General features: G+C 35.0%; 3 protein-coding genes across 4 annotated transcripts in view; 1 reads left to right on the top strand and 2 right to left on the bottom strand.

Moving 5' to 3' along the window:
- LOC128921901 (putative nuclease HARBI1) overlaps positions 1-21,856 on the bottom strand; it is a 199,948-nt gene extending 178,092 nt beyond the window's left edge. The window contains exon 1 of one of the 2 annotated variants that reach the window (XM_054230881.1): positions 21,536-21,856. The gene's annotated coding sequence lies outside the window, so the exon portion shown is untranslated. The remainder of the gene's footprint in view (positions 1-21,535) is intronic. The other variant, XM_054230882.1, reaches the window with a different exon arrangement.
- On the top strand, positions 5,016-6,249 carry LOC128919956 (putative nuclease HARBI1). Its single transcript, XM_054225865.1, has 2 exons — positions 5,016-5,615; positions 5,672-6,249. The coding sequence occupies exons 1-2, from the start codon at positions 5,288-5,290 to the stop codon at positions 6,247-6,249; spliced, it is 906 nt and encodes a 301-aa protein (XP_054081840.1). The 5' UTR covers positions 5,016-5,287.
- LOC128921909 (uncharacterized) lies at positions 6,989-21,343 on the bottom strand. Its single transcript, XM_054230915.1, has 5 exons — positions 21,210-21,343; positions 19,854-20,171; positions 7,887-7,997; positions 7,631-7,787; positions 6,989-7,572 (listed from the first exon to the last, which is right to left on the bottom strand). Exons 2-5 carry the CDS (start codon positions 19,888-19,890, stop codon positions 7,380-7,382), a joined length of 498 nt encoding a protein of 165 aa, XP_054086890.1. The 5' UTR covers positions 19,891-20,171; positions 21,210-21,343; the 3' UTR covers positions 6,989-7,379.
- Positions 21,857-24,728: the final 2,872 nt, after the last annotated feature.

Raw genomic sequence — 24,728 nt, 5'->3', positions numbered from 1 at the left:
ATAGTTGAATGTTTTAGATGTGTTAGAATTTAAAATTTTCATTGCATATTTTAAATGTAAAAATGTTACAGATAACTTTTAAATTGTAGTGAAAATTTGTTGCGATAGTTTGCGATATATCGAAATTTTATTTTAAATAATATAACACTAACTTCACGCATATTGTTCAATAAATAGATGTGATATAAATAGTAGAATTTAAATTGTTGTTGTCTCCATATTTTAAATGTAAAAATGTGTGGGTATAATAGTAAAAAGTTAAAATATTGTGTTTCGATAATTTTCGATATACCGTAATTTTTATTTTAAATTGTTTTTTTTTCGCGTTTTTCGTTGGTAGTTACAAAATAATTAAGCAATATTAAATATAGATATGTTTTAACGGCTAATTAAAATTAAGTTTATTTGTTTTGGAACTTTTTGCACTAATATTATTATTATATATATTTTATATTATTTCTTATTTTTTATACTTTATTCTTTTAATAGGCGTAAATGTTGGCTCGAACGTTAGGTGTTTTTGAAAATATGAATGATGAAACACCTAAACACATTTTTGCCTGTGAACGGCATTTTTCGGATAATATGCGCCACAAAAAAAAATTACGTCCGAGGGCCGTTCCTGATATTAATTTAATTGTCGAGCCTACATTTAATGCCTCTAATTCTTTTTTTTCAAAAACCCATCGAGAAGGGTCCGGAAGATTTCGCTCCTATTGAAGAAGCTGTCTCAAATGCAACCGGTGCATCAAAGCAGCTTCTTCCACTTTTTGAAACGGGAAATCGCGATATAATTCTAGAGCCTCTTCTATTCCTTGAGGAGGAACTTTTAAATAGTTCTGAAAAGGCCGCGCAAACAGGTCGGGGTATGACAGCAGGGACAGATAGAAAGAAGAAATTGAGGGAAGAGAATAGGATTTTACAAATAAAATTAGATGAAAAAGAACAGGAGAATAGGAGTTTAAAGACTCAGTTGGTCCAAATGGCCACTGAATTCGAAAGATGTAGGGACATAATAAGAAATAGTTCATTTAGGGAACAGTCAGACCCTCTTGAGTTAGTTTGTAGCAATGTTCCTCCTCAGTTAGGAGCTTGTATTAGGAGTAGTTTTTTTAATAGTAAACGTAAAAATCACGGTCAGCGGTATGATATTTTTTTTAAAACCATAGCTTTGGGTGTGTTTTTCTTGTCGCCAGTTGCTTATCGATACCTAAAGCACCAGCTTAGTTTTCCTTCAGAAAACACTTTGCATAATTTTGTTACAGATTGGCCTCGTTTCCCAGGTTGCACCCAAAGCAGCATAAACTCGTTAGAAATTAGGTGTAGGGGATTTTCTTTTGAACAAAAGTTCGTATCCGTTTCTTGTGATGAAATGTCACTGAAATGTCACTGAAATGTCATTTGCAGTATGATAGGAAATTTGATAGGGTGATAGGTCTCGAAGATTATGGCGATGAAAATCGCACATCTAGATTAGCCACAACTGCAATGACCATAATGGTGCAAGGTATAGGTGGCGAACCTTGGTCCCACCCATTAGCGTATTTCTTTGTAAGAGGTTCTTGCAAAGGAGATGTCCTCAAAAAATATATTCTTGAAGCCATTACACAACTTCAAAATATAGGACTAGTTCCTTGCCATTTTGTTTGCGACCAGGGTACTAATTTTCAAAATTTTGCTAATTTGTTAGGTGTTTCAGCGTCACGGCCTTTTTTTTAATGTTAATGGCAAGGAAATATGTTTTTTTTTACGATAGCCCCCATTTGTTAAAATGCAGCCGGAACTGCTTACAAAATATTAAAAATAAAGTTTTTTTCAAAAATCGTCGCGTTAGTTGGTCCGATATAATCCATTTTTACAAAATGGACTCTAAGTCGAGTTATCGGTGCGCGCATAAATTAACCGATGCTCATACTTACGCCAATACCTTCCAAAAAATTAAGGTTAAATTCGCGTCTCAAGTGTTAAGTAATACGGTCGCTTCTGGTATGTTATCCCTTTACAGCTCCGGAGCCTTAAGCTCAAATAGTGTAAGCTTTATTAATACCGCGGAATTCGTTTCTTTTTTTAATAAGTTATTCGACATTTTTAATAGCAGTTTTGTTGAGGTTATTGTACCCACTAAAAAAGTTTTTGAAGGTTCCCAAGAGCAAAAACAGTTTTTAGATGAGGCAGAACAGGTTTTAAAAACAATCCGGGTCGTAGATGAGTTAGGAAACAACACAACAAATAATTTTAATTTTATAAAGGGGTGGATAATTAACATAAATAGTTTAAGACGCTTGTGGCGATTGCTGCCACATTCAGGATTTCCCTACCTAAAGACAAGACGACTATGCCAGGACAGTTTAGAACATTTTTTTGGTCAGATTAGAAGTAGAGGAAGTACTAGAGTAACACCTTTCATGTTCTCTAGCCTATTTAGAAAGTCGTGGGGCCTACGTTACATAAATATCGTAACCAAAGGAAACTGTGAGCTGCCTTTAGAACCCGAAGCTACAGTATTTTCAGAACATAGCAACAATGTTCTTCTTAATGTGTGCAATGATTCCCTTTTGAACGACCTTTCTTGGAAGGATTTTCAAGGCTTACCACGGCCCGAACACTTCATTGTTAGATCCATCACTTTAGATAGTAGTTTAGAAATCAATTTTTTAAAAGAAAACGCATTTAGTTACTTCTGCGGCTATCTATATTTGAAAATTTTCAAAATGCACACATGCCTCCTGCCCTTGCCTTATTTAGGAGATGAAATTCCTTCTGATGAATTCATCTTCCTGCACCAAAATCAAATCGATAAATGCAACTTAGTTAAGCCGCCTAATGAATTTGTTGCATTTATTAATAACTCACACACAACTGTCACAAGATAGGTGTAGGAGAAATTCTTTTTTCTAAATTAAAATATGTTAGGCCCTTCTTGTGTTGTGAAGACTGTGACCCAAATGTAGCAATTGCTCTTTTTATTAGAATTAGGATTTATTTTATAACTAAATTTTTAAATAGAGATCTTTCAGTCCCCAATTTTAAGAATAAAATTTTATGTGTTTCTAATTTGTAGTTTTCCTCTTTTTTAGGGGTTACAATAGCCAAAATTTAAACAATGTTTTTTTTTTAATACACAGAGGCTCTAAAGTCAGGTCTTAATTTTTAGATTAAGTGAGAATTAGGGTATTAAATGTAGGCATTTGTATATATGTATATATTTATTTTATTATAAAAATTGTTATTGCATGCTGTGATATTGTTTTTGTCAATTTAATTTGTTATTTATGAATTTATTGTTATTGCATGCTATTGTTATTATCAATTTTATTTTTTTATTCATGAATTAATTGTTATTTTTTTGTTTTTTCGTTGATTTATGTAAATAAAATATTTTTATGGGTGATATAGGCCTACTGGGGAACCGAGCACCCAAAAATAACTTCGGTAACGCGCCCTTTTGCGTACCTCATAGGTGGTGTGGAAAATGCAAATTGGGTGTTTAATTTAGAATGCCCAAAAAATTCTCTTTTTTCAGATCTGGCAACAATGCGAAATGTTAAAAAAACTCAAATTTTGAGGCGCTCTCACACTGGAATAAGTTGGACATCCCCTTATCCCTGCTCTAAGTGTCGTAAACGCACAAATGATTCGGGTACACTTATTGTTAGGGTGTACCCTTGCCGTTCTCTGATTCCGATCGTTCAGTTTGTATGGCAGCTATATGATATAGTGGTCCGATATCGGCAGTTCCGACAAATGAGCAGCTCCTTGAAGAGAAAATAACATCTGCAAAATTTCAAAATGATATCTTAAACACTGAAGGACTAGTTCGTATATATACAGATAGACGGACGGACAGACAGACAGACGGACATGGCTAAATCGACTCAGTTCAACATACTTATTATTTATATATAAACTTTATAGGGTCTCCGACGCTTCCTTCTGGGTGTTACAAACTTCGTGACAAATTTAATATACGCTGTTCAGTGCTCTAAACAGTGTACATACATACATCGAATTAAGCAACGGAAGGAACAATCAAACTGCCTACCTCGTTTATTAAAACTTCATCACCCCTTATCTTTAAAAATTTCATAAATGCCCGGTTTCACAGTTCGTGCTTAAGGTCTGCCCAAATAAAATCTTAGCTTAGAATTGTTGTGTACTGATTAGTCTTTTGCGTTTCACAGTCGATGCTTATTTTCTATAAAATTTATTATTATTAAATATGGTAACACAATGGAAAACATATGTTTTTCGAATGCCATGTATACAAATATGTTTGACAAATTGAAATTTCTATTGATAAAAAATAAATTTGAATTGAAAAAATATTAAAATTAATATTGAAAATGAAGGTAAACAATAAAAGGACACCGAAATTGACCGCATGCGATTCGGGGCACCTATTAGAACTTGTTGGAAATCATAAAACCGCCATGGATTTCAAGCGATTTCATATTTTATTTTTCAGTAAATTTTTTTTATTTTTTTTATTTTATTAAAGCTTACATAATAAACAAATTATTAAATAAACTAAAGTACGCAGCGCTAGCATCATAGGCTTTCGGCTGAAATAATTTCTTATTTTATTCTTTTGACAAATAATTCAAAATTCTAAGCATTTCAAAACAAAAATCAGCTGTTGCTTATGCACTGCATAAGTCTCCCATTAAAACACTATTAAGCTCCAGTTACCGATACTTGACTTGACTCAGCTTCGAAAAATTTGACTTGGAAAACTTAGATGCAGTTATACTAAACACAGCGCGTAGAAATCAGCTGTTTTTGAATGTTGAGAGAGCACACAAATGTGACATTTTAATTGATTTGTGAAAATTTAATAAATAATAAAACAAATTGTTTTGCCGAATACCTTAATAATAATAATAAATTTTAATAATGGATAGTGATTTATTCCAAGAACTTGTTTATTTAAATATTCTTCGCCTTCAAAGAAGAAAAGTTTTGAGAAGACGTAAACGCCGCTGGTCCGTTCATACAGCTAATCGGGATAGAAACCCAAATGGTTTCTTCTGGAAGAACTTTTTAAAATTAAAAGAAGACGACCAAAAACTATTTCTTTTAACACGGATGAATCGGACAGTGTACAATATTCTTTTAAATATAATTAGTCCGTTTTTAAAAAAACCAAAACAACAAGTTGGCGTCGAGGAGCGAGTGGTTATAACATTAATGTAAGTTAAACAATCCTTGAAACATATTCATTTAATTGTATTCTCATATATTTTTTAGGTACCTCGCTTATGGAATACCTTTCGAGGTCATAGCCTCGATGCATAAGTTAGGCAAAACAACAGTGCGGAATATCGTACTTGAAACGTGTGAAATACTTTGGTTACATCTGTCCCCGATATACCTTAGCGAGCCAAGTACCGCACAATATAAAGATATTGCTGCAGATTTTTTAAAACTGTGGAATATACCCAACTGTGTCGGAGCAATTGACGGGAAGCATATAGCTATTGTTCGTCCACAAAATTCAGTCTCGTTATTTTATAACTATAAAAAGTTTTATAGTATAGTTTTAATGGCATCCTGCGACGCTAGGTATACGTTTACCTCTGCCAGCATTGGTAGCTATGGAGGACAAAGTGACGGAGGTACATTAAAAGATTTGCAATATATAGATATTTACTTATTTTTATTTTATTTCAAGGTGTCTTTCAGCAATCTAAATTTGGTAAAGCGCTCTTGGAAAACAAATTGCCACTACCACCAAGAGCTCCATTATGGAATGAATCCTCAACAGATTTTCCACATTTTTTTGTGGCCGACGCAGCGTTTCCGTTGAAGGAAAACTTAATGCGACCTTACCCCGGTGCACAGCTGTCACGAAACAAAGCAATTTTCAATTACCGGTTATCGCGAGCTCGTAGAGTAATCGAAAATAGCTTTGGTATTTTAACCGCTCGATGGCGTGTTCTACGAAAGGTCATAGACTTTAGTCCAAAGAACTGCGAAACAATTGTGTTAACCTGCTTGGTTCTTCACAATTTTGTAATGTTGAATGACCATGATCGTTGGTATTGTCCAGATACATTTGTAGACACAGACACCGCAGACCATGGAATATTGGAGGGAGAATGGCGTGAAGATTTAGAGAGTGTTGGAGGTGCATTACATTCAATAAGTTCAACTCGACGCAATGCATCTTGTATCGCATTCCGTGTAAGGGATTTTTTGGCTTTTTTTATTAACCAGGGAGCAGTTTCATTTCAAGAAGATCGTATTTAGTGTATATTTATTTTATTTATATTTATATTTGTTTATATCGTATTTAATGTGTAAAATTGTAATCCAAGTATGAAGTACTATACTTTTTGTTACGTTAACTTTTTTATGATATTTTATTAAACCATATGTTTACATGACTTAGTAACATATTTTACCGCTTTGTATGTGTGTGGTGAATCTTAGTAACCCTCATTAATTTTATTAAACTTGTAACAAACCAATTGTATTTCAAAGAGAATTTCCATTTAATAAACCTAATAATAATTTTTATAACGTTTTACAAATATCGTGTGTTTGTCCCTTTCACATACTGGTTATAATTCCGCACGTAAGTATACCTGTGTCATACGTATACACCATAGATATATCTATAAATATTGTTTTATTTACTGAAAAAGATGGTAATTATCTGTATTAGGAAGATTACACAGGCATATGACAAATGAATTCTGTATAGTAAAGTTTATTACGAAAATATATGTATATATTTTATTTACCGACAAAATCATAATTATGACGGTATCTAATTAGTAAATAAGACATAGGCTGTATAATCAAATAAATGTACATACAAAATAGGATAATTTTTCCCTATCAAAACGCCATGATTCTTTAAAAAAATTGGTGAATGTTTTCTGCAACTACACAATGACAACAACCTTCCAATCACTAATCACTACCAACATAACTACATAACACACAAAAAATAAAAGACAAAGACACAAAATTAAAGAGTTATAAAAACAAATTGTTTTATTTTTTTCAAATACATTCTTAAAACTATTTTTGAAAAATGAGGTACATTGTTGTTTCTTACGTCTAGGTAACAAGCCTTTTAAACATTTTAAAACTATTTTTGAAAAATGAGATACATCGTTGTTTCTTACGTCTAGGTAACAAGCCTTTTAAACATTTTTACATATTAATTCAATATATGTATAAAACATCAAACAAATGATTTAAAAATTAAAAAAAAATTATTCGGGTTCCGATTTAATAGCAAATAATGAATTTGTTAAAACTTGTATTGCTTTCATTTGTTTTATGTTATTATCGTTCATGATAGAGGTCAACATAACACCAAACGACCTCACCGCCTCGCTGCCTTTGCTCCTCTCTGCACACATGCTTTAGTATAGCTCGCACGCTTCTTTGAAGCAGCCGTCGTCATCGCTGTTTGTTTTCTTTACTCTTTTCCGGATCGGAGTTGAAAACGACAACTCCGAAGGCGACGATAAATTAGTCTGAGAACATTCAAAACTAATTGGCTCCAACAGCTCCTGCGAAAACATATCATCCAAAATGTTTGTGGTGCAACGATTTCTGTAAAAGGGAAATAAATATTTAATACGTATACAATATTAAAAAAATATTAACTTACGGTCTGGGCTGTATATATTGTTTTAAAAAGCTCATATTATCGAACAATGGCCAGGTTTCGGCGTTACTCGCCCCACTTCCTGATGGTGCCTCCATTTTCCTTACCTCCCTACTGAATCTTTCCCTTAGAGTCAGCCACCTCTTCGAGCACTGCTCTTCTGTAAAATAAACACAACTTAAACTATTAACATCTACACATATATATATACAAAATATATTACAATCTAATAAATAAATTGTTAATAACAATTACTTACCAGTAGCACCTAGCTCCTTCGCCACGCTTACCCACGCGTCCCTCTTCCGGCTCGGCACTCGGTAGCCTACGCAGGCCTTGTTATATAAAATTTCACGCGCCCGCACTTCTTCTATTAATTTTTCATCATTCATTGTGTTTATTCGGATTATTTATCAAATGGCAAATTAAATATAGAAAATTAAATGAGATTATGAAAATGAAATGATGAAAATGAAATGAAGCGTGCTATCAAAAAAGCGAGCGAAATAACTGAGCTGTCACTCTCTGAAATGTCAAAATAAAGGGAGAGAGCAAAGATGCCACTCTCTGAAATGTCAACTTAACTTGAAATTCTAAATTCAACAGACTTTCAAGTCACGTCATGCGTTCGGTAATCAAATACATGCAAGGCCCATTAAACGGATCTTTTATGTGACAGTTATCAAGTCTCTCTAGGTCAAGTCAAGTATCGGTAACTGGAGCTTTATTCTGTCTTATCTTAAGCACAACCGAAGTACGAACTGTGAAACCGACGACAAGCGACGAGCAACATCACTCAAATGTTAAAATACACGAGTTCTTATATGCACAGCTTTTTAGACAAAAGCACGACTTCGCCACAGCATCCTTGAAGTTGTCACTGTCGCTAAATCGCTAAATATGTAAATTTTATTGAAGTGATTTTGCTGTTTTGTTTTGTTTTGAAGTGAAATTGCTGTTTGATATGTCGCTGCTGTCTTCAAAGCGATATTTGTAGCCAGCCATCGCTTTAATTTTCCATGGAAAATAATAAAAAAATGTATTAATTGCCAGTTGATATTGTAACGAAAATAGATACCAGAACAAACTAGAATCAACAATCGAAATCGATAACTTGCCAGATGTATCTAAAGAGAGAGTTGTCGAGTAAAGTGTAAATCTATACTAATATTATAAAGAGGAAATGTTTGTTTTTTAGTTTGTTTGTCTAGAATAGGCTCCGAAACTACTGAACCGATTTGAAAAATTCTTTCACCGTTGGAAAGCTATACTATCCCTGAGTGACATAGGCTATATTTAGTTAAAAAAAAAATAGGGTTCCTTACCAAAAATCCGATAAGGTAAAAAAGTACCAAAAAACTTTCTTTAATCGCGAATGCTGCGAAAACGATTGAAGATATAAAAAAGCGATGTACTACAATTTTGTAGAACTTATCATTATCTACAAAATCATACCTCTAACTATTATAGTTTTGTTACAATAAGCGATTTTATATAAAAAAAAAATAAATTAAAATACCACTACTTGAAAAGGCTCTTTATTTATACATTAGTATTAATCCTTATCGAAATAAATGATTTATTATTTAGAAAACCTTTCAAAACCTTTATATAACTTTTTGAATTATTAGATTCTGACATACCATTCAAAGGATATCACGAGTTAAAAATTTTGAAATTTTTGAATGGTCCTGTGCGGAATTAAAAATAATTGTCGCTTGATAATAATCTATACTAATATTATAAAGAGGAAATGTTTGTTTTTTTGTTTGTTTGTCTCGAATAGGCTCCGAAACTACTGAACCGATTTGAAAAATTCTTTCACCGTTGGAAAGCTATACTATCCCTGAGTGACATAGACTATATTTAGTTTAAAAAAAAATAGGGTTCCTTACCAAAAATCCGATAATGTAAAAAAATACTTCAAAACCTTTATATAACTTTTTGAATTATTAGATTCTGACATACCATTCAAAAGATATCACGAGTTAAAAATTTTAAAATTTTTGAATGGTTCTGTGCGGAATTAAAAATAATTGTCGCTTGATAATAATCTATATATATATAAAATGAAACCCGTTTTCCATTGTCACGACATAGCATTAAAACGGCTTGACCGATTTGGCTAATTCATTTTGTGTGTTTTCCAGGGGGTTTGAGAATGGTTCTTACGGAGAGAAAATTTTAGAAAAATTGCCTGAAAATGTCTAAAATTCACACTTTTCTAATCTCCCGTACAAATAATTTGTTATAGGTATTCATTTTTATATGGAGGATATTATAGATTCCAGTTCAAATTGAATTGGTACGCATACATAAGATAGGTCAGCTATACAAAATAAAGTAGTGCATTAAATTTACACTAAGGCGGTACGAAGTTCGCCGGGTCTGCTAGTAAGTTATAAATTAGAGTTGTTAAGTAGAGTACAGTATAGTCCGCATATAAGAAACTTTGAAAATGCCACTAACATTTTTCTTATATCCGGTTTTTCTTTTAGGCGGAGTCCGTATATAAGAAACAGTTTCTTATATGCAGATATCTTAAAAATTTCATGCACAAACTTCTTATAACCGTACATCGCGTTATGTTGCACGAAAATAAATCTTTTATTTGATTTCATTTATTTCATTCAATATTTTTAATAAAAAAACAATAAACATTAACGAAAATTAACAAAACTTTAAATTCATAGAAAATTCATATTACATGTAAAGGAACTTAAAAAGTCGACACTTTGCGACAGTTGCTTTTTATAATAAATATTGCATGTTTTGTATGTATGTACATGTATGTATGTATGCACATATAAATTTATCATTTTTTTGACGTTGAAAAGAAGTCATTTATATTTTCTGAACAAGAGATTTGTCACGTTCATTAAAGAGAATTTTCTCAATATTTACTAAGTTATCATCATCATTTAAATATTGCATCAATACAAACAAAGCTTGTAACGCTTCCTCTCTGCTAGGTGGCACTGCACTATCTGCAGAGTCTTCTATAATATCTCCACTCTCATCTTCTAGTATTTCGTCTATTATATCATTATCGATTATAGCCCCAAAACAGTTCTCAATTTCCAAATCAGCTAAATTTTCGAAAAAAGAGTTATTGTCTTGAATCTCCCAAAAATCATCATTTGAGTCACGGCTTTCGGTTTCACAATAAATATTCTCTGAGGTTGTATCTTCATTTGAGTCCATTACAGGGATTCCTTCGTAAATTCCGGCTTTGGTAAAACAATTTCGAATTGTTTGAGGAGTCACGAACCACCAAGTGCGCTTGACAATGTACAAGACTCTCAAAATATTAACGCTTTTTAAGAAATTAGCCATAAATCTACCTTCTGCTGCTAGTATCTGTTCGCGAACTAGACACTTTCTCTAATGTGATTTGAAAGACTGAATAATACCTACATATAACAAATAAAAAGACATGAAACTTAAAAGTGGCAAATGGTGGTATAGCAAACCTTGGTCCAAAGGTTGAATTAGACTTGTAGTACACGGTGGTAAAATACAATTTCAATGCTTTTGGTGTGAAATCCAATTTGTGGCATGAAGCGTTATCAATAAGGAGTAGAATCTTTTTATTTTTTGCTGCCAGTTTATCATCAAACTCTTTTATAATTTCTCTCCAGATGCAACTAGTCATCCACGCTTTTTTGTTAAATTTATATGGGATAGGAATGATCTTTCCTCGAAAACACCTTGGGTTTTTATATTTTCCGATGACATACGCATATTTGTCTGTACCAATCGCATTAGACGTGCGTACGCTCCGAGGACCAAATATAGACTCGGACCATTATCTGGTCGCAGCGAAGATACGCACCCGCCTCTGTGCAGCAAAGAATGCCCGTCAACAAACACAAGGAAGGTTCGACGTCGAAAAGCTGCAATCGCAACAGACAGCCACGAAATACTCTACTCGACTTGCACTCCTGCTCTCTGAGAGCACTCATCAGCATCTCGGTATAAGGGAACTGTGGAACGACATCTCAAACTCACTGCGTACCGCTGCAGCCGAAACAATTGGTTTTCGGCAACGACAAAAAAACAAGCTGGTACGATGAGGAGTGCCGTTTCGCAGCGGAGAGAAAACAGACTGCCTACCTCGCAACATTGCAAACGACCACAACACGTGCGGGATGGGATAGATACCGAGAGCTGAAGAGGGAAGCGAGACGCATTTGCAGACAAAAAAAGAAAGAGGCCGAAATGCGTGAGTACGAAGAGCTTGAGAAGCTGGCAGACAGAGGGAATGCTCGAAAATTTTATGAAAAAATGAAGCGACTTAACGAAGGTTTCAAGACCGGAGCATCCTCATGTAGAGACCAAGGTGGTAATCTGGTAACCGATGTCCAGGGCATACTGGGATTATGGAGGGAACACTTCTCCGACCTGCTGAATGGCAGTAAGAGTACAACACCAGGAGATGGCGAACCCGATCCCCCAATCGATGACGATGGAACAGATGTTCCATTACCTGACCATGAAGAAATTCGAATAGCAATTACCCGCTTGAAGAACAACAAAGCAGCGGGGGCCGATAGATTACCGGCAGAACTATTCAAATACGGCGGCGAAGAACTGATAAGGTGCATGCATCAGCTTCTTTGCAGAATATGGTCGGAAGAAAGCATGCCTGACGATTGGAATCTCAGTGTGCTCTGCCCAATCCATAAAAAGGGAGATCCCACAATCTGCGCCAATTACCGTGGGATCAGCCTCCTAAATATCGCATACAAGGTTCTATCGAGCGTACTGTGTGAAAGACTAAAGCCCACCGTCAACAAACTGATTGGACCTTATCAGTGTGGCTTTAGACCTGGAAAATCGACAACTGACCAGATATTCACCATGCGCCAAATCTTGGAAAAGACCCGAGAAAAGAGGATCGACACACACCACCTTTTTGTCGATTTTAAAGCTGCTTTCGACAGCACGAAAAGGAGTTGCCTTTACGCCGCGATGTCTGAATTTGGTATCCCCGCAAAACTAATACGGCTGTGTAAATTGACGTTGAGCAACACCAAAAGCTCCGTCATGATTGGGAAGGACCTCTCCGAGCCGTTCGATACCAAACGAGGTTTCAGACAAGGTGACTCACTATCGTGCGACTTCTTTAACCTGATGCTGGAAAAAATTATAAGAGCTGCAGAGCTAAACCGAGAAGGTACAATCTTCTACAAGAGTGTACAGCTCCTGGCGTACGCCGATGATATTGATATCATCGGAAGCAACAACCGCGCCGTTTGTTCTGCTTTTTCCCGCATGGATAAGGAGGCGAAGCGAATGGGTCTGGAGGTGAATGAGGACAAGACGAAATATCTCCTGTCATCAAACAAACAGTCGGCGCATTCGCGTCTTGGCTCCCACGTCACTGTTGACAGTCATAACTTCGAGGTCGTAGATAATTTCGTATACCTGGGAACCAGCATCAACAACACGAACAATGTCAGCCTCGAAATCCAGCGCAGAATAACTCTTGCCAACAGGTGCTACTTTGGACTGAGTAGGCAATTGAACAGTAAAGTCCTCTCTCGACGAACCAAAATCAAGCTCTACAAGTCGCTTATCATTCCCGTCCTGCTTTACGGTGCAGAAGCTTGGACGATGTCAACATCAGATGAGACGACACTAGGAGTTTTCGAGAGGAAAATTTTGCGCAAGATTTATGGTCCTCAGAACATTGGCAACGGCGAATACCGCAGACGATGGAACGATGAGCTGTACGAGTTATACGACGACATTGACATAGTTCAGCGAATAAAAAGACAGCGGCTACGCTGGCTAGGTCATGTTGTCCGAATGGACGAAAACACTCCAGCCCTGAAAGTGTTCGATGCAGTACCCGCCGGAGGAAGCCGAGGAAGGGGAAGGCCTCCACTCCGTTGGAGGGACCAGGTGGAGAGCGACCTGGTTACACTTGGGATCTCCAACTGGCGCCGAACTGCGAAGGAGAGAGACAGGTGGCGCACTATCGTCGATACGGCTATAACCGGCTAAACGGTTGCAACGCCAATCACACAGACACAATCGCATTGGTTATAAAGAACAATGTGATTCTCTCTTTTGATGTCTTAAGTCCACTTACGGCTTGGCTTCCCGCGACATATGAATCAGTCGGAAGAGCTTTATAAAATAGACCTGTGTCTTCGGCGTTATAAATATCTTCTAATGAATACTTCTGTAGTAAAACTGGAAGAACATTTTGCTTGAAGTTTAAAGCCGATTGATTATCCACGGAAGCAGCTTTGCTGTGATGTTTTTTGAAACGCACATTTTCGTTTTTCTTCCATCTTTGCAGCCAGCCTGGGCTAGGTTTCAAGGATGCCTAATTTGATTGCAAATTGCTGCGCTTTTTCAAAGATCAATGGGCCGGTTACACGATCGTTTGCCTCCATCATTTGCCAGAACCAAATGGACATTGATTTGTTTAGCGCTTCATATTTTGATGTGCGTGTCTTCTTTTGCTCTAAGTTCCGGCAGGTATAGCTCTTTTCACTGAGTTCTTTCGATTGTTTCAAAATTTTCGAAATCGTGCTGCTTGCAATATTATATTTTTTGGAGATTTCGCTTCGGGCTTTGCCCGTTGTTTTAATTGGCAAAACGTTTCTTTTAATTTTTTCGATTATTTTCTTTTTTTAAAAACAGCTGTGAAGCAAATTTTAATACATTTAAGATATAACATTGCCAGCACAAAGTTTTGAAAATTATTTCTTTTAAGAGGTTTTTTATGTATGGACAGATAAATTTCCTGAGGGAAAAAAATGTCTTTTATTCGGTTTTTTCTTGTAAGCGTTTTTTCTTTTAGGCGCTCTTATTTAAATGAAAATACTTAAGTGGTCCAAGGTGTTTCAAAATTATTTCTTATAAACGGACTTTTCTTATAAGCGGGTTACTTATACGCGGAGCGTACTGTATTAAGTAATAACGTGTTTAGTTATAACGATTTAGAAATTTAGATTAGTGTATAGCCATTAAAGTGTGAATTTATTTAACAATCCAGTGATCGAACGCATTGTAGATTTTCAGCGTTACAATTGGTGTCTGAAGTGGGATTGACAAATAAAACAACATATGTAGGTGACAATGGCCAAATTCAGTGAATTAAAGATACCGCAACTTAAAAAGATGTTCGAGCAACGAGGCTAAGCAATGAATGGGTTGAAAACTGAGTTGCAAGCCCGGTTGCGAGAGGCCATGGAAGAAGATAACATCAACGCTGACGAATACGTTTTCGAATCGGCTTTGGAGGAAACAACAACGAAGGTAGAAGAAAAGGAAGATACTTCATGTTCCTCAGGGATATTGGATATTAACGTGTTTTTGACTGAAATATCTAAAATGTCAGCTCAAATGTCAGCCCTAATGTTGCATATGGCGACACAGATAGCATCAGAGATATCATCACAATTGTCCAGCCATTTGGGTAGTCAATTGAAAGGGACGTTGTCTAGTATGTCATCGGAAATTTCATCACGGTCGGAAGCGTTTGGGGTAGCTTCACAGTTGGAAGAGGAAGAGAAGGAGTCAATGGATGTGGCCTCAAAAGGAGCAGACGTGTTAACACAGCTGGAAGCGCAGGAAATTTTGTCAACACAGTTGGAAGCGAATGTGGCGCTTGCTGGTGGACAAGTACTACCACAGTACAGAGGATACCCATATATCCGTGCTCCTGGCTTATCGACCTTCTGTCCAGGAAACAACGGGAATTCATGCCAATGCAGTAAGGAATGCTATGGGAGCCAACAGTGTCCTTGAAGACGAGATTAGAGGGAGAAAATCTAAGCTTTTGGTTCTGGAAGTATGTATAATCGGGACGATCAGACTTAAGTGGGGGGCAGTGTAACGAAAATGGATACCAGAACAAACTAGAATCAACAATCAAAATAGATTTTTTTTTATTACAATTGTACCTAGTATACAATGATTAAATACTAACAACAATTCAATTCTAATAATTTAAAAATAATAATTAAAAGCTAAATGTTAGAGAAATTCATTTGCAGCTACAGTTGCCTTGCTAAGTCTGAAGGCCTCTTACGTTTCAGTCGGTTTTCTCGTTCAGCAGTACCGATGAGTCTGGATGCCTCTTCATTTACATGCTGTCTAAGCCTCATTTCGTGAGACTTTGCAAGTTTGGTTATTTCGTTTACTACTGAATTCACACCAAGATCACGGCGAAGGTCAGCAGATCTAATATACCAAGGAGTATTAACTATACTTCTTAGTACCTTATTTTGGAAGCGCTGAATACAGGCAATACAGTTTTGACTTGAGCAACCCCATAGTTGAGCTCTTTCCAGCGAAGCTTAGCATCTAGGGTAATTCCTAGGTACTTAGCATTATTGTGATGTGGTATAGGAGTACCATTTATATAAATGGAATGGTATGATGTTTTTTTTTAAGTAAAGTCTACGTGCATTGATTTGGAATCGTTTAATTTAATGCGCCACTTGGAAGGCCATTTAGTAATTGCATTGACTGCTGTTTGCACTCGAAGGGAAGATATTGAGGTTGACTCTCCTGCTGCTAAAAGGCTGTGTCATCCGCAAATGTCGCTGTCACATAACTTGAGTCAGTGGAGATAGCACTTGTAAAAAGCAAGTAAAGCATTGGCCCCAACACGCTCCCCTGTGAAACACCCGCTTCTATCGGTTGCAAGTTTGAGTATGCATCTTCTTGTTTTATGCGAAAGTATCTATCTTTTAGGTAGGAAGCAATAATTTCACAATATTGTTTGGGTAACATGCATTTCAGTTTCAGCAGTAGACCCGAATGTCAAACTCTATCAAAAGCCTGAGACACGTCTAAGAAGGTCGCAGAACAAACATTCTTTTTATCCATAGCATTTTCAACGAAATTAACGATTCGGTGTACCTGGTCAATTGTTGAATGATGATCACGAAAACCGAACTGATGTACTAGTATAAGGTGTTTTCGATCTATTATTGATTTGAGCCTCTTTATGAGAACATTCTCGAAGACTATCGATGGAACGTATCTTAAGTACAATGCGCTGTTTACAATGTTTACAACTTTTTTTATACAATTCTTTGGTTGATTGCGTAATATCTCTCCGGTTATTAAATCAAACCCAGGAGCTTGTTTGAGCATTGCGTTCCTGATAAGACTTCTAATTTCTTTCCAAGTAACTGGAGAAATGCTGACGAGTGGATCCAACCAACTATTATCACAGTTTAGCTCATCTCCAGCGTTAGGTGTAAATGTGTTTCTCAAATGATTTGCAAATACTGCATCTTTTTGTGCATTCGTTTTGGTCCATTCAGTTTCATTTAATTTTATTGGTGCGACATGTTTTATTTTTTTATTAATTTTCCTTGCAGCTTTCCAGAGCGAATAATCGGTAGTTTTATCAACAGTGAGTTTGGACAAATACGTTTTGAAGGAATAGTTTTTAAACTGTCTAATTTTTGTTCTTAGTTCCGCTGTATATCTGTTAAGCTCTGTTTTGAGAGCAGCCGACCTAGTTTGCTGCCATCTTCGTCGATGTTTGCGTTTTTTATGGATGCCATCTAAGATGTATTTTGGGAATTTGTTTCCACTTAGATTCACGCGAATATTCGGTGTACTGTTCCACGCAGCATTTTGAATTACTTTTGTGAAAGATTCAACTTCACAATCTAAATCTGTCGATATACGCTTTAGCTTAAAATCGATTTTATTCAGTATAGTCTTAAATTTATAGTATGTTTATTAGATAAAGAACACGTGTCGGACACAATTGCTGGTTTTTTACATAAAGTTAGTAACACTGGTGAATGATCAGAGCTTAAATCTGAGCTATCTTCAATACATAAACTGATTTTCGATACTTACTTGATGAATGACAAAAAAGTCACGTAGATCTGGTAATTTTTTACTATCTGCAGGCCAATAAGTGGGTCTCCCTGTCGAAATGATATTGCATCCAATAACTTGTATAGCTTTCAGAATAGTTTTCTCGATCTTTGGTTGTAGTTCAACGAGATCCCCAATGAGTGTGTTTTGCAATAAAGTCACCACCCATGATGTACCTTCCGTTATATTTTTTCAATAAACTCGTATAAGTATCAGTTTTGATATTATGCCTGGGCGGACTATATAGAGCAATTGCAATTGCATAGAGCTGTGCATTTCTACTGAAATTGCTGTAGCTTGAATTTCTTCAGTCTTAATCTGGGCTTCTTCGAAATGCTTAATAATACTTTTGATTAAAACCTCTCGCTTCCTCCTCGTGCTGAGTTTGCTGGGTGCGGAGTGTGGTGTAAGTCATAATTTTTTAATTTAAAAAACAAATGGTTCGTAAAATGTGTTTCGGACAACAAACATACATCATTATTTCTGTCATTTATGCCCGGTTTCACAGTTCGTACTTAAGTTGTGCCCAAATAAAATCTTAGCTAAGCATTGTTGTTGACTGAGTAGTCATTTGCGTTTCACAGTCGATGCTTATTTTCTATAAAATTCTATTATGATATATGGCAGCACAATGAAAAACATTTGTTTACAAATACCATCTGACAAATTGGAATTATTGTTGATGAAAAATAACTTTGCGACGAATAAATTTAGAATCTGGGAAATGGATGGAAACAATAAAAGGACACCGAATTTCACCGCAAGCGAGTGAGGGCACCTATTGCGACTCGCAGGAAAGCATATAACCGTCATTGAATGCAAGAAATTCCACAATTTTTTTCAGCAAATCATTTTCATTTTATTTTTTTGACAAATAAGTCAATATTCAAAACAAAAATCAGCTGTTACTTAAGCACTGCTTAAGTATCCCATTTTCAGTACTTAAGCAGAACTTAAGTATGAACTGTAAAACGCAATATTTCTGTTTTATCTTAAGCACTGACTGTGAAACCGGGCATTAGAATAACTTCCAATTCATTTTTACTTTTGGAAAGACCATTGGCGTTCCATACCATTATTTTAGAGTTACTGTTCATCAATAAACTGTTTATGGTATTCAAGAGCGCTGAGCCGCTCATTTATGGACTTAGATATCTTAATGAAACTTGGAACACATGTTCCTTGGGGCAGTGAGAGGGTTGCTTTCGAAAATGGGCGAAATCGGACCATTGCCACGCCCATAAAATGGCGAAAACCAAAAACACATAAAGTGTCATAACTAAGCCATAAATGAAGTTACAAAAGTAAAATTTGGAACAAGGGATCGCAATAGGAAGGGGCATTTGGGTGTAGTTTTTTTGGGGAAGTGGGCGTGGCCCCGTCCACAAATCAGTTATTTATATATAACTCGCAAACCAATAAAGCTATATAAACCAAACTTTCTGCAGTCGGTTCTCTTACGTACCCCACCACACACGATGAAAATAGTTCAAATCGGGTAATAACTACGCCCACCTCCCATACCAGTGTTAGGTTGAAAATTACTAAAAGTGGGTTACCTCACTAACGAAAAACGACAGAAACACTAAATTTCACAGAAATAATAGTAGAAGGAAGCTGCACTCAATTTTTTTTTTAGAAAATGAAAAATGGGCGTGGCATCTCCACTTAAGGGTCAAAAACCATATCTCAGGAACTATTCGACAGATTTTAATGAAATTTGATATATAACACTTTCTTGACACCCTGATAACACGGGTGGAATATGGGCGAAATCGGTTTACAACCACGTCTACTTCCCATATAACTCAATTTTTAATTCCATCTGAATCCTTCACTTTATCATATATACATAAGGAACCAATGAAGATAGCGGAATAAAACTTTACACAAACATATCATCTCTGACTTCACTTGTGAAAAAATTGTCGAAACGGACTATAACTTTTCAAGGCCCCAGATATCGAACAGGTTGAACTCAGTGCCTAAGGGTAACTTTTAACTGAAAATTTGGGTAAATCTCTCAGATAATTTAATGTAATTCAGAGGAAATAGTTTTACCTAATTATAGGTTTTTCAAAAATACGGTGAGCTTTATTCCGCAATATGTATTGGTTAATATGTGAGATATCTTAGCAACATTATGTAAGCATATAGTCTTTGATATAGTGTACCCTGCTGGTGAAAATGAAAGAATTACCTCAGCCCTCATATAGTATATGTATATTACGATTTTCGTTATTCTATTAAACTTTATGCCGAATGTATGGGTAAATTTTGGTATGTTTGAATGTTTCTTCAATAAATTGTGAGAGTATAAAATGTTCAGATGCAACCGCACTTAGCCTTTCCTTACTTGTTTGAACTGTATTTGTCTGACCTTGCTTAGCCATTTGCGCAAAAGTAAGTTTAGAAGTTGATGGGAGGGGTGTTACTTCCTTCCTTCCTTTGTCCGCAACGGGTTTTTCGCCTGAGCATTGACATTCTCCTCAACTGTATTACCATTTTTGTCTCTAATTTTTTGCAGCGACACAACTTTGGTGCATTCAGTTGTAAGATGTTTGCCTCCACATTTCACAAATCTCGATGGTTTATCACAAAAGTTTTTTGTATGTCCAAAAGCTTGACAGTTTTTGCACTGAGGAATTAATTTAGATGCTTTGATAGGCTCAACCTTGATAACGGTATTAAGAATGCTTTTGATTAAGAAAGTTTATCAAAAGAATGCTTTTGATAAACTTTCTTAATGTCCTCGGTAGCATCGAATACTACTAAAAACATATCTAGCGGTTCTTTAGTCTTCCACTTAAGTTTGTTAATTGCATTTAACACATTAAAGCCTTGATCTTTAAGGTCGTTCAGGATGGATTAAGTATCACATGAGTGGTGTAAAATTTTTTACCTCATTATCATTACCTTTATTGGCCTGTTATGATTGCACTCGTAGCCAAAGTGTATTCAACAAAGTGAACTAAGTATTTGACATACCCGGTTTTGACAATAAAATAGTAAACAATTCATGTATTTGTTTACATTAACCCGTCTTTTTTATCTTGAACAATATAATATATATTGATAAAATTGTTTGCAATTTGCCAGTTGGAACACAAAACATTAGTAAACATGAGTTGTTTTGGATAAGCAGAATGTATTCGGCATTTTCTTTTATTCATTTAAAAAATATATTTTTTGGTTTGAAATTTGTTTACTTTTGAATTTCAAAATTAGAATTTTTGAATAAATGTAAGAGTTGAATCAATGGCAACAAACATGTAAAATTCGGGTAAAAAAAAATTAAATGTCATATACTTAGTTCACTTTGTTGAATACACTTTGCTCGTAGCTAAACCAAGGTATATTTTCGTTTGACAAGAATTTTGTTGTTGTTCGATAGTCAGTAGGATCAAATGTATTTAGTTTATAGGCACCGTTACTCAAAAGCTTTATTAAAAAAATTGTTTTTTGTTAGAGCGGTAATATTCGAATGTAATTTATTAAAATATTTAACATCGTTTATTATAATTGGTGGTGGTCGATGAATTTTGGTATCATTAATGGTCGTATTTTTTTTATTTTTATTTTCCAAAGGGCTATTAATTGTTGGGGAACTATCAGCTTTACGTTTTTTTGAAGAGCGCTTCTTTTTGAGTATCCACTCAGTTTCTTTAGCTAGCTTATCTTCATCCGTATTGTATACTTCATCAACACTTACATTTGATGGTTTTGGTGCTGTACTAGCAGGCTTGCTTATACTGGCTTTCAGTTCTTCGTTTTCTTTTTTGAGTGCTATATTATCTTTGTGTAATTGATTACACATCGCTTCTAAGGTTTTAAGTCTTTCATTTACAAGAGAGTAAGCCTTTTGTAACTCTTTAATTGTATTTACTCTAAACGTGCTTAGACTATTTCTCGGCGTCACCTCATGTTGAGGTTCAGCCATTTTTTGTTTTTAGCGATTTCCCTACTGGGTGTTAGCAACCTGTCGTTTGGTCGATAATGCAGTTGGGAATAAGACTTTATATTTTGTATTTATTAAACCTGTATGAAAGCTTTGATCACAGCTGGTAATTGTAAGAAGAGAACAGCTGATTGTACATATAATCACGGCTGTCCCCATCCCCAATAACGATTTGTGTTGTTTTTTTCTCCCTTCTCCTTTCTCTTTCTACAAATTGTTTTTATAAACTTTCGGTTCACTAACAAAACGTTTAAGCAACGCCAGGACTCTGTTTCATGCACAAAAAATTCCAATTCGGATTTAGTTCAACAATGTAATTTAGACTTTTCCACGGCACCGAAAATTGCACTTGCGTTCACTTCAACTGTTCACTATAGATGAAATAGATAACTTTTCAGATGTATCTAGACATCGATATTCGTAGTTGCCAGAATGTTCGCGGGACGATTTATCGCTTGCAATCGACTAGATAAGGGCTACCGGAGTTGTAGAGTAAGGAAAATTCTAAAGAGAAAGTTATCGAGTTATAAGTTAGAGTTGTAAAGTAGAGTATTGAATAACAACGTGTTAAGTTAAAACGATTTAGAAATAAAGATTAGTGTATAGCCATTAACGTGTATCTTTTATTTGACAGGCTAGAGTTTCAGCGTAAACGATAGATTTTGGAAATCAAAGAGTCACATTGCATAAGTATGGATGTTCTCTACAAGACGGATAGAGCTACTTATCTTATGGAACGGTGGTTACCACTAAAAAAAGCTCGTATTATTTTTGTGGTCACTCTTGTTCTGGCATCAGGAAGAAGGTTACATCTTCTCCTCTTTTACAACACGTCGGAGTGATATTCCACAAGTGATGTCACAGCTCAAATACAGTATTTGTGTAAAGTTTTATTTCGCTATCTTCATTTGTTCCTAATGAGTTATATGGGAAGAAGGCTTCGTTGTGAACCGATTTCGTCACCCGTGTCAAGAAAATATTATATACCGAATTTCATTCGACAACACAGATAAAAAATTGCCGAAATCGGTTCACAACAAGGACTACTTTCCATATAACTCAATTTTTAATTCCATCTGATTTCTTCACTTTATAAGGAACCAATGAATATAGCTGAATAAAACTTTACACAAATACTGCACTGGCTTCACTTGTGAAAAAATTGTCGTAAACGGACTATAACTTTTCAAAGCCCCAGATATCGAACATGATGAACTCAGCTCCTAAGGGTAAATTTTAACCGAAAACATGGGTAAATCTCTCATATAATTTAATGTAATTCAGAGTATGAATGCATATGTATCAAGATGTGCTATAAAAAAAATAATCAAAATGATGTTGTGTCTTTCTAATGAAAATAATGCCTTGTGGCGTACTCTAGTTAGCCAATTGTTGAAATATAACATCTTGTTCTCGTCCCAGTATATGACATCATCCCAGTAGTTCCCAGGTTCAGAAATATACTTAATAATAGCAAACAAAAAACGTTTCTCTACATTTGGTGCATACAGCATTTTTTTGTTTTTGCACATCTTCGTGTATGTTCATGTCGTAGCATGTTTTGTCGCGCAGTTTCATGAGAAATCTGAATATTGCACTCTTCCTAGAACTCTTTCGTAAGAACACTGATCGAAATTTTTGGAATTAGGTCAAGTTTTCGAGACATTAAGCACTGTACATGTCCATTTATTTATAATTTAGGGCATTTTTCTGGCTTTGATTCTTGCATTTCCATATTTTCCGATAAATTTTAGCCATTATACACTATTTAGAGGGTTAAAGAAAACATTGCTGTTAGATCTCAAACGTTTTTAACCCATTGGGGATTATGGGGCAATAATTGGACCTCTTCAAACTAAACCCTTTGCATGGAATATTAAAAAGACAATATTGGGTACTTTAGATATGAAAAAAGCAAAAATTAATCACCAACTAATTGACAAATTCAATGTAAATGTCTTTACGAAGAATAGGTAACGGTGGAGTACGGTTAACTGTATAACACGTGCTTAACAAGTAAAATAATCGAAGTGTGTAAAGTTTTTCTTGACACTAACAAGATTGAATGATTTTGGTTTTTTGTTATTCTTGGTTGGTTTTTGCATTGCTTTCGCAGCTTTTTTTGCATCACATCTCTTTAAATACTGTTAATAACCATCCCTGATTCAAAAAATATGTTGAACTGAAGTAAAAAGTAAAAAATTTGCTGCGGAAAGTGAAAAAGTGTATTTATTTTCAATGTGTAAACTGTTTCTTGGCATACTGTACCTAATTATAGGTTTTTCAAAAAATACGGTGTGATGAGTGAAATCGGTTCAGGAATTATCTCAGCCCACATATACTATATATGACGATTTTCGTTATTCTATTAAACTTTATGCCGAATTTATGGGTAAATTTGTGAGTTTCTTAATAAAACTATATATAAATTGCGAGAGTATAAAATGTTCGGTTCCACCCGAACTTAGTGTTTCCTTACTGGTTTTATTTATTTAATTGTATGGTATTTTACATTATTAATACATATAAATATATTATGAAGTTAGTATTAATTATTAAATTTTATAATTTATAATTTCTTAACAGTTGTAATTAGTGATTTTTTGTGTTGTTATATAGTTCAATAAAAATTACATTTCACTACTATTACGATTGTTACAAATATTCGTAAATTCATTTGTATATAGATGCTAATTTAACAATATTTTACATATAAATCAATAAATTTAGTGATATTGCGAACGTTCAAAATTTATAAATTAACAATCATTATATTGAAAATGATATAATGTAAGTTCAGCTTAATAATTCTTGCATAGTCAAATCAGAAGCAAGATGAAAAACTTCGGCGTCTCAATGTTGTTTTTTTGAGCTCTGTTAATTGTTAACTATCCATTGTGTAGATCCAAGGGCATCATAGTCAAAAGTCCGATGACATTTGTTGTACATCATCCCATGCCTGAAAAATATTTTTAGTTCGTTAGAAATAATTAAAATATGTTTATTCGTAAAACAAACCTTGTTATTTGCTCGTTGCGTTGTGCGATTTTGACTTTTATTCTGAATTTGAATATGTAATAATTGTTTCTACTGCCGGTGTTGTTGTCTGAGTAGTGATTACTTGCTGGTTGAAGACATATACATGTTGCACTATTTGGCGATTATCCACCATTATTTATTATAAGCATGGAAAGTATTAATACCAATGTGCATGCTCTGTTAAATAATAAGAATATCGAAATTATTGTTTTGTTTTAGTTTTGCAATTAAATT

The sequence above is a fragment of the Zeugodacus cucurbitae genome, chromosome 2 (assembly GCF_028554725.1).
Source record: "Zeugodacus cucurbitae isolate PBARC_wt_2022May chromosome 2, idZeuCucr1.2, whole genome shotgun sequence".
Classification (NCBI taxonomy): domain Eukaryota; kingdom Metazoa; phylum Arthropoda; class Insecta; order Diptera; family Tephritidae; genus Zeugodacus; species Zeugodacus cucurbitae.
Note: the sequence above shows the minus strand (reverse complement) of the source record. Positions and strands in the feature narration are given on the sequence as shown.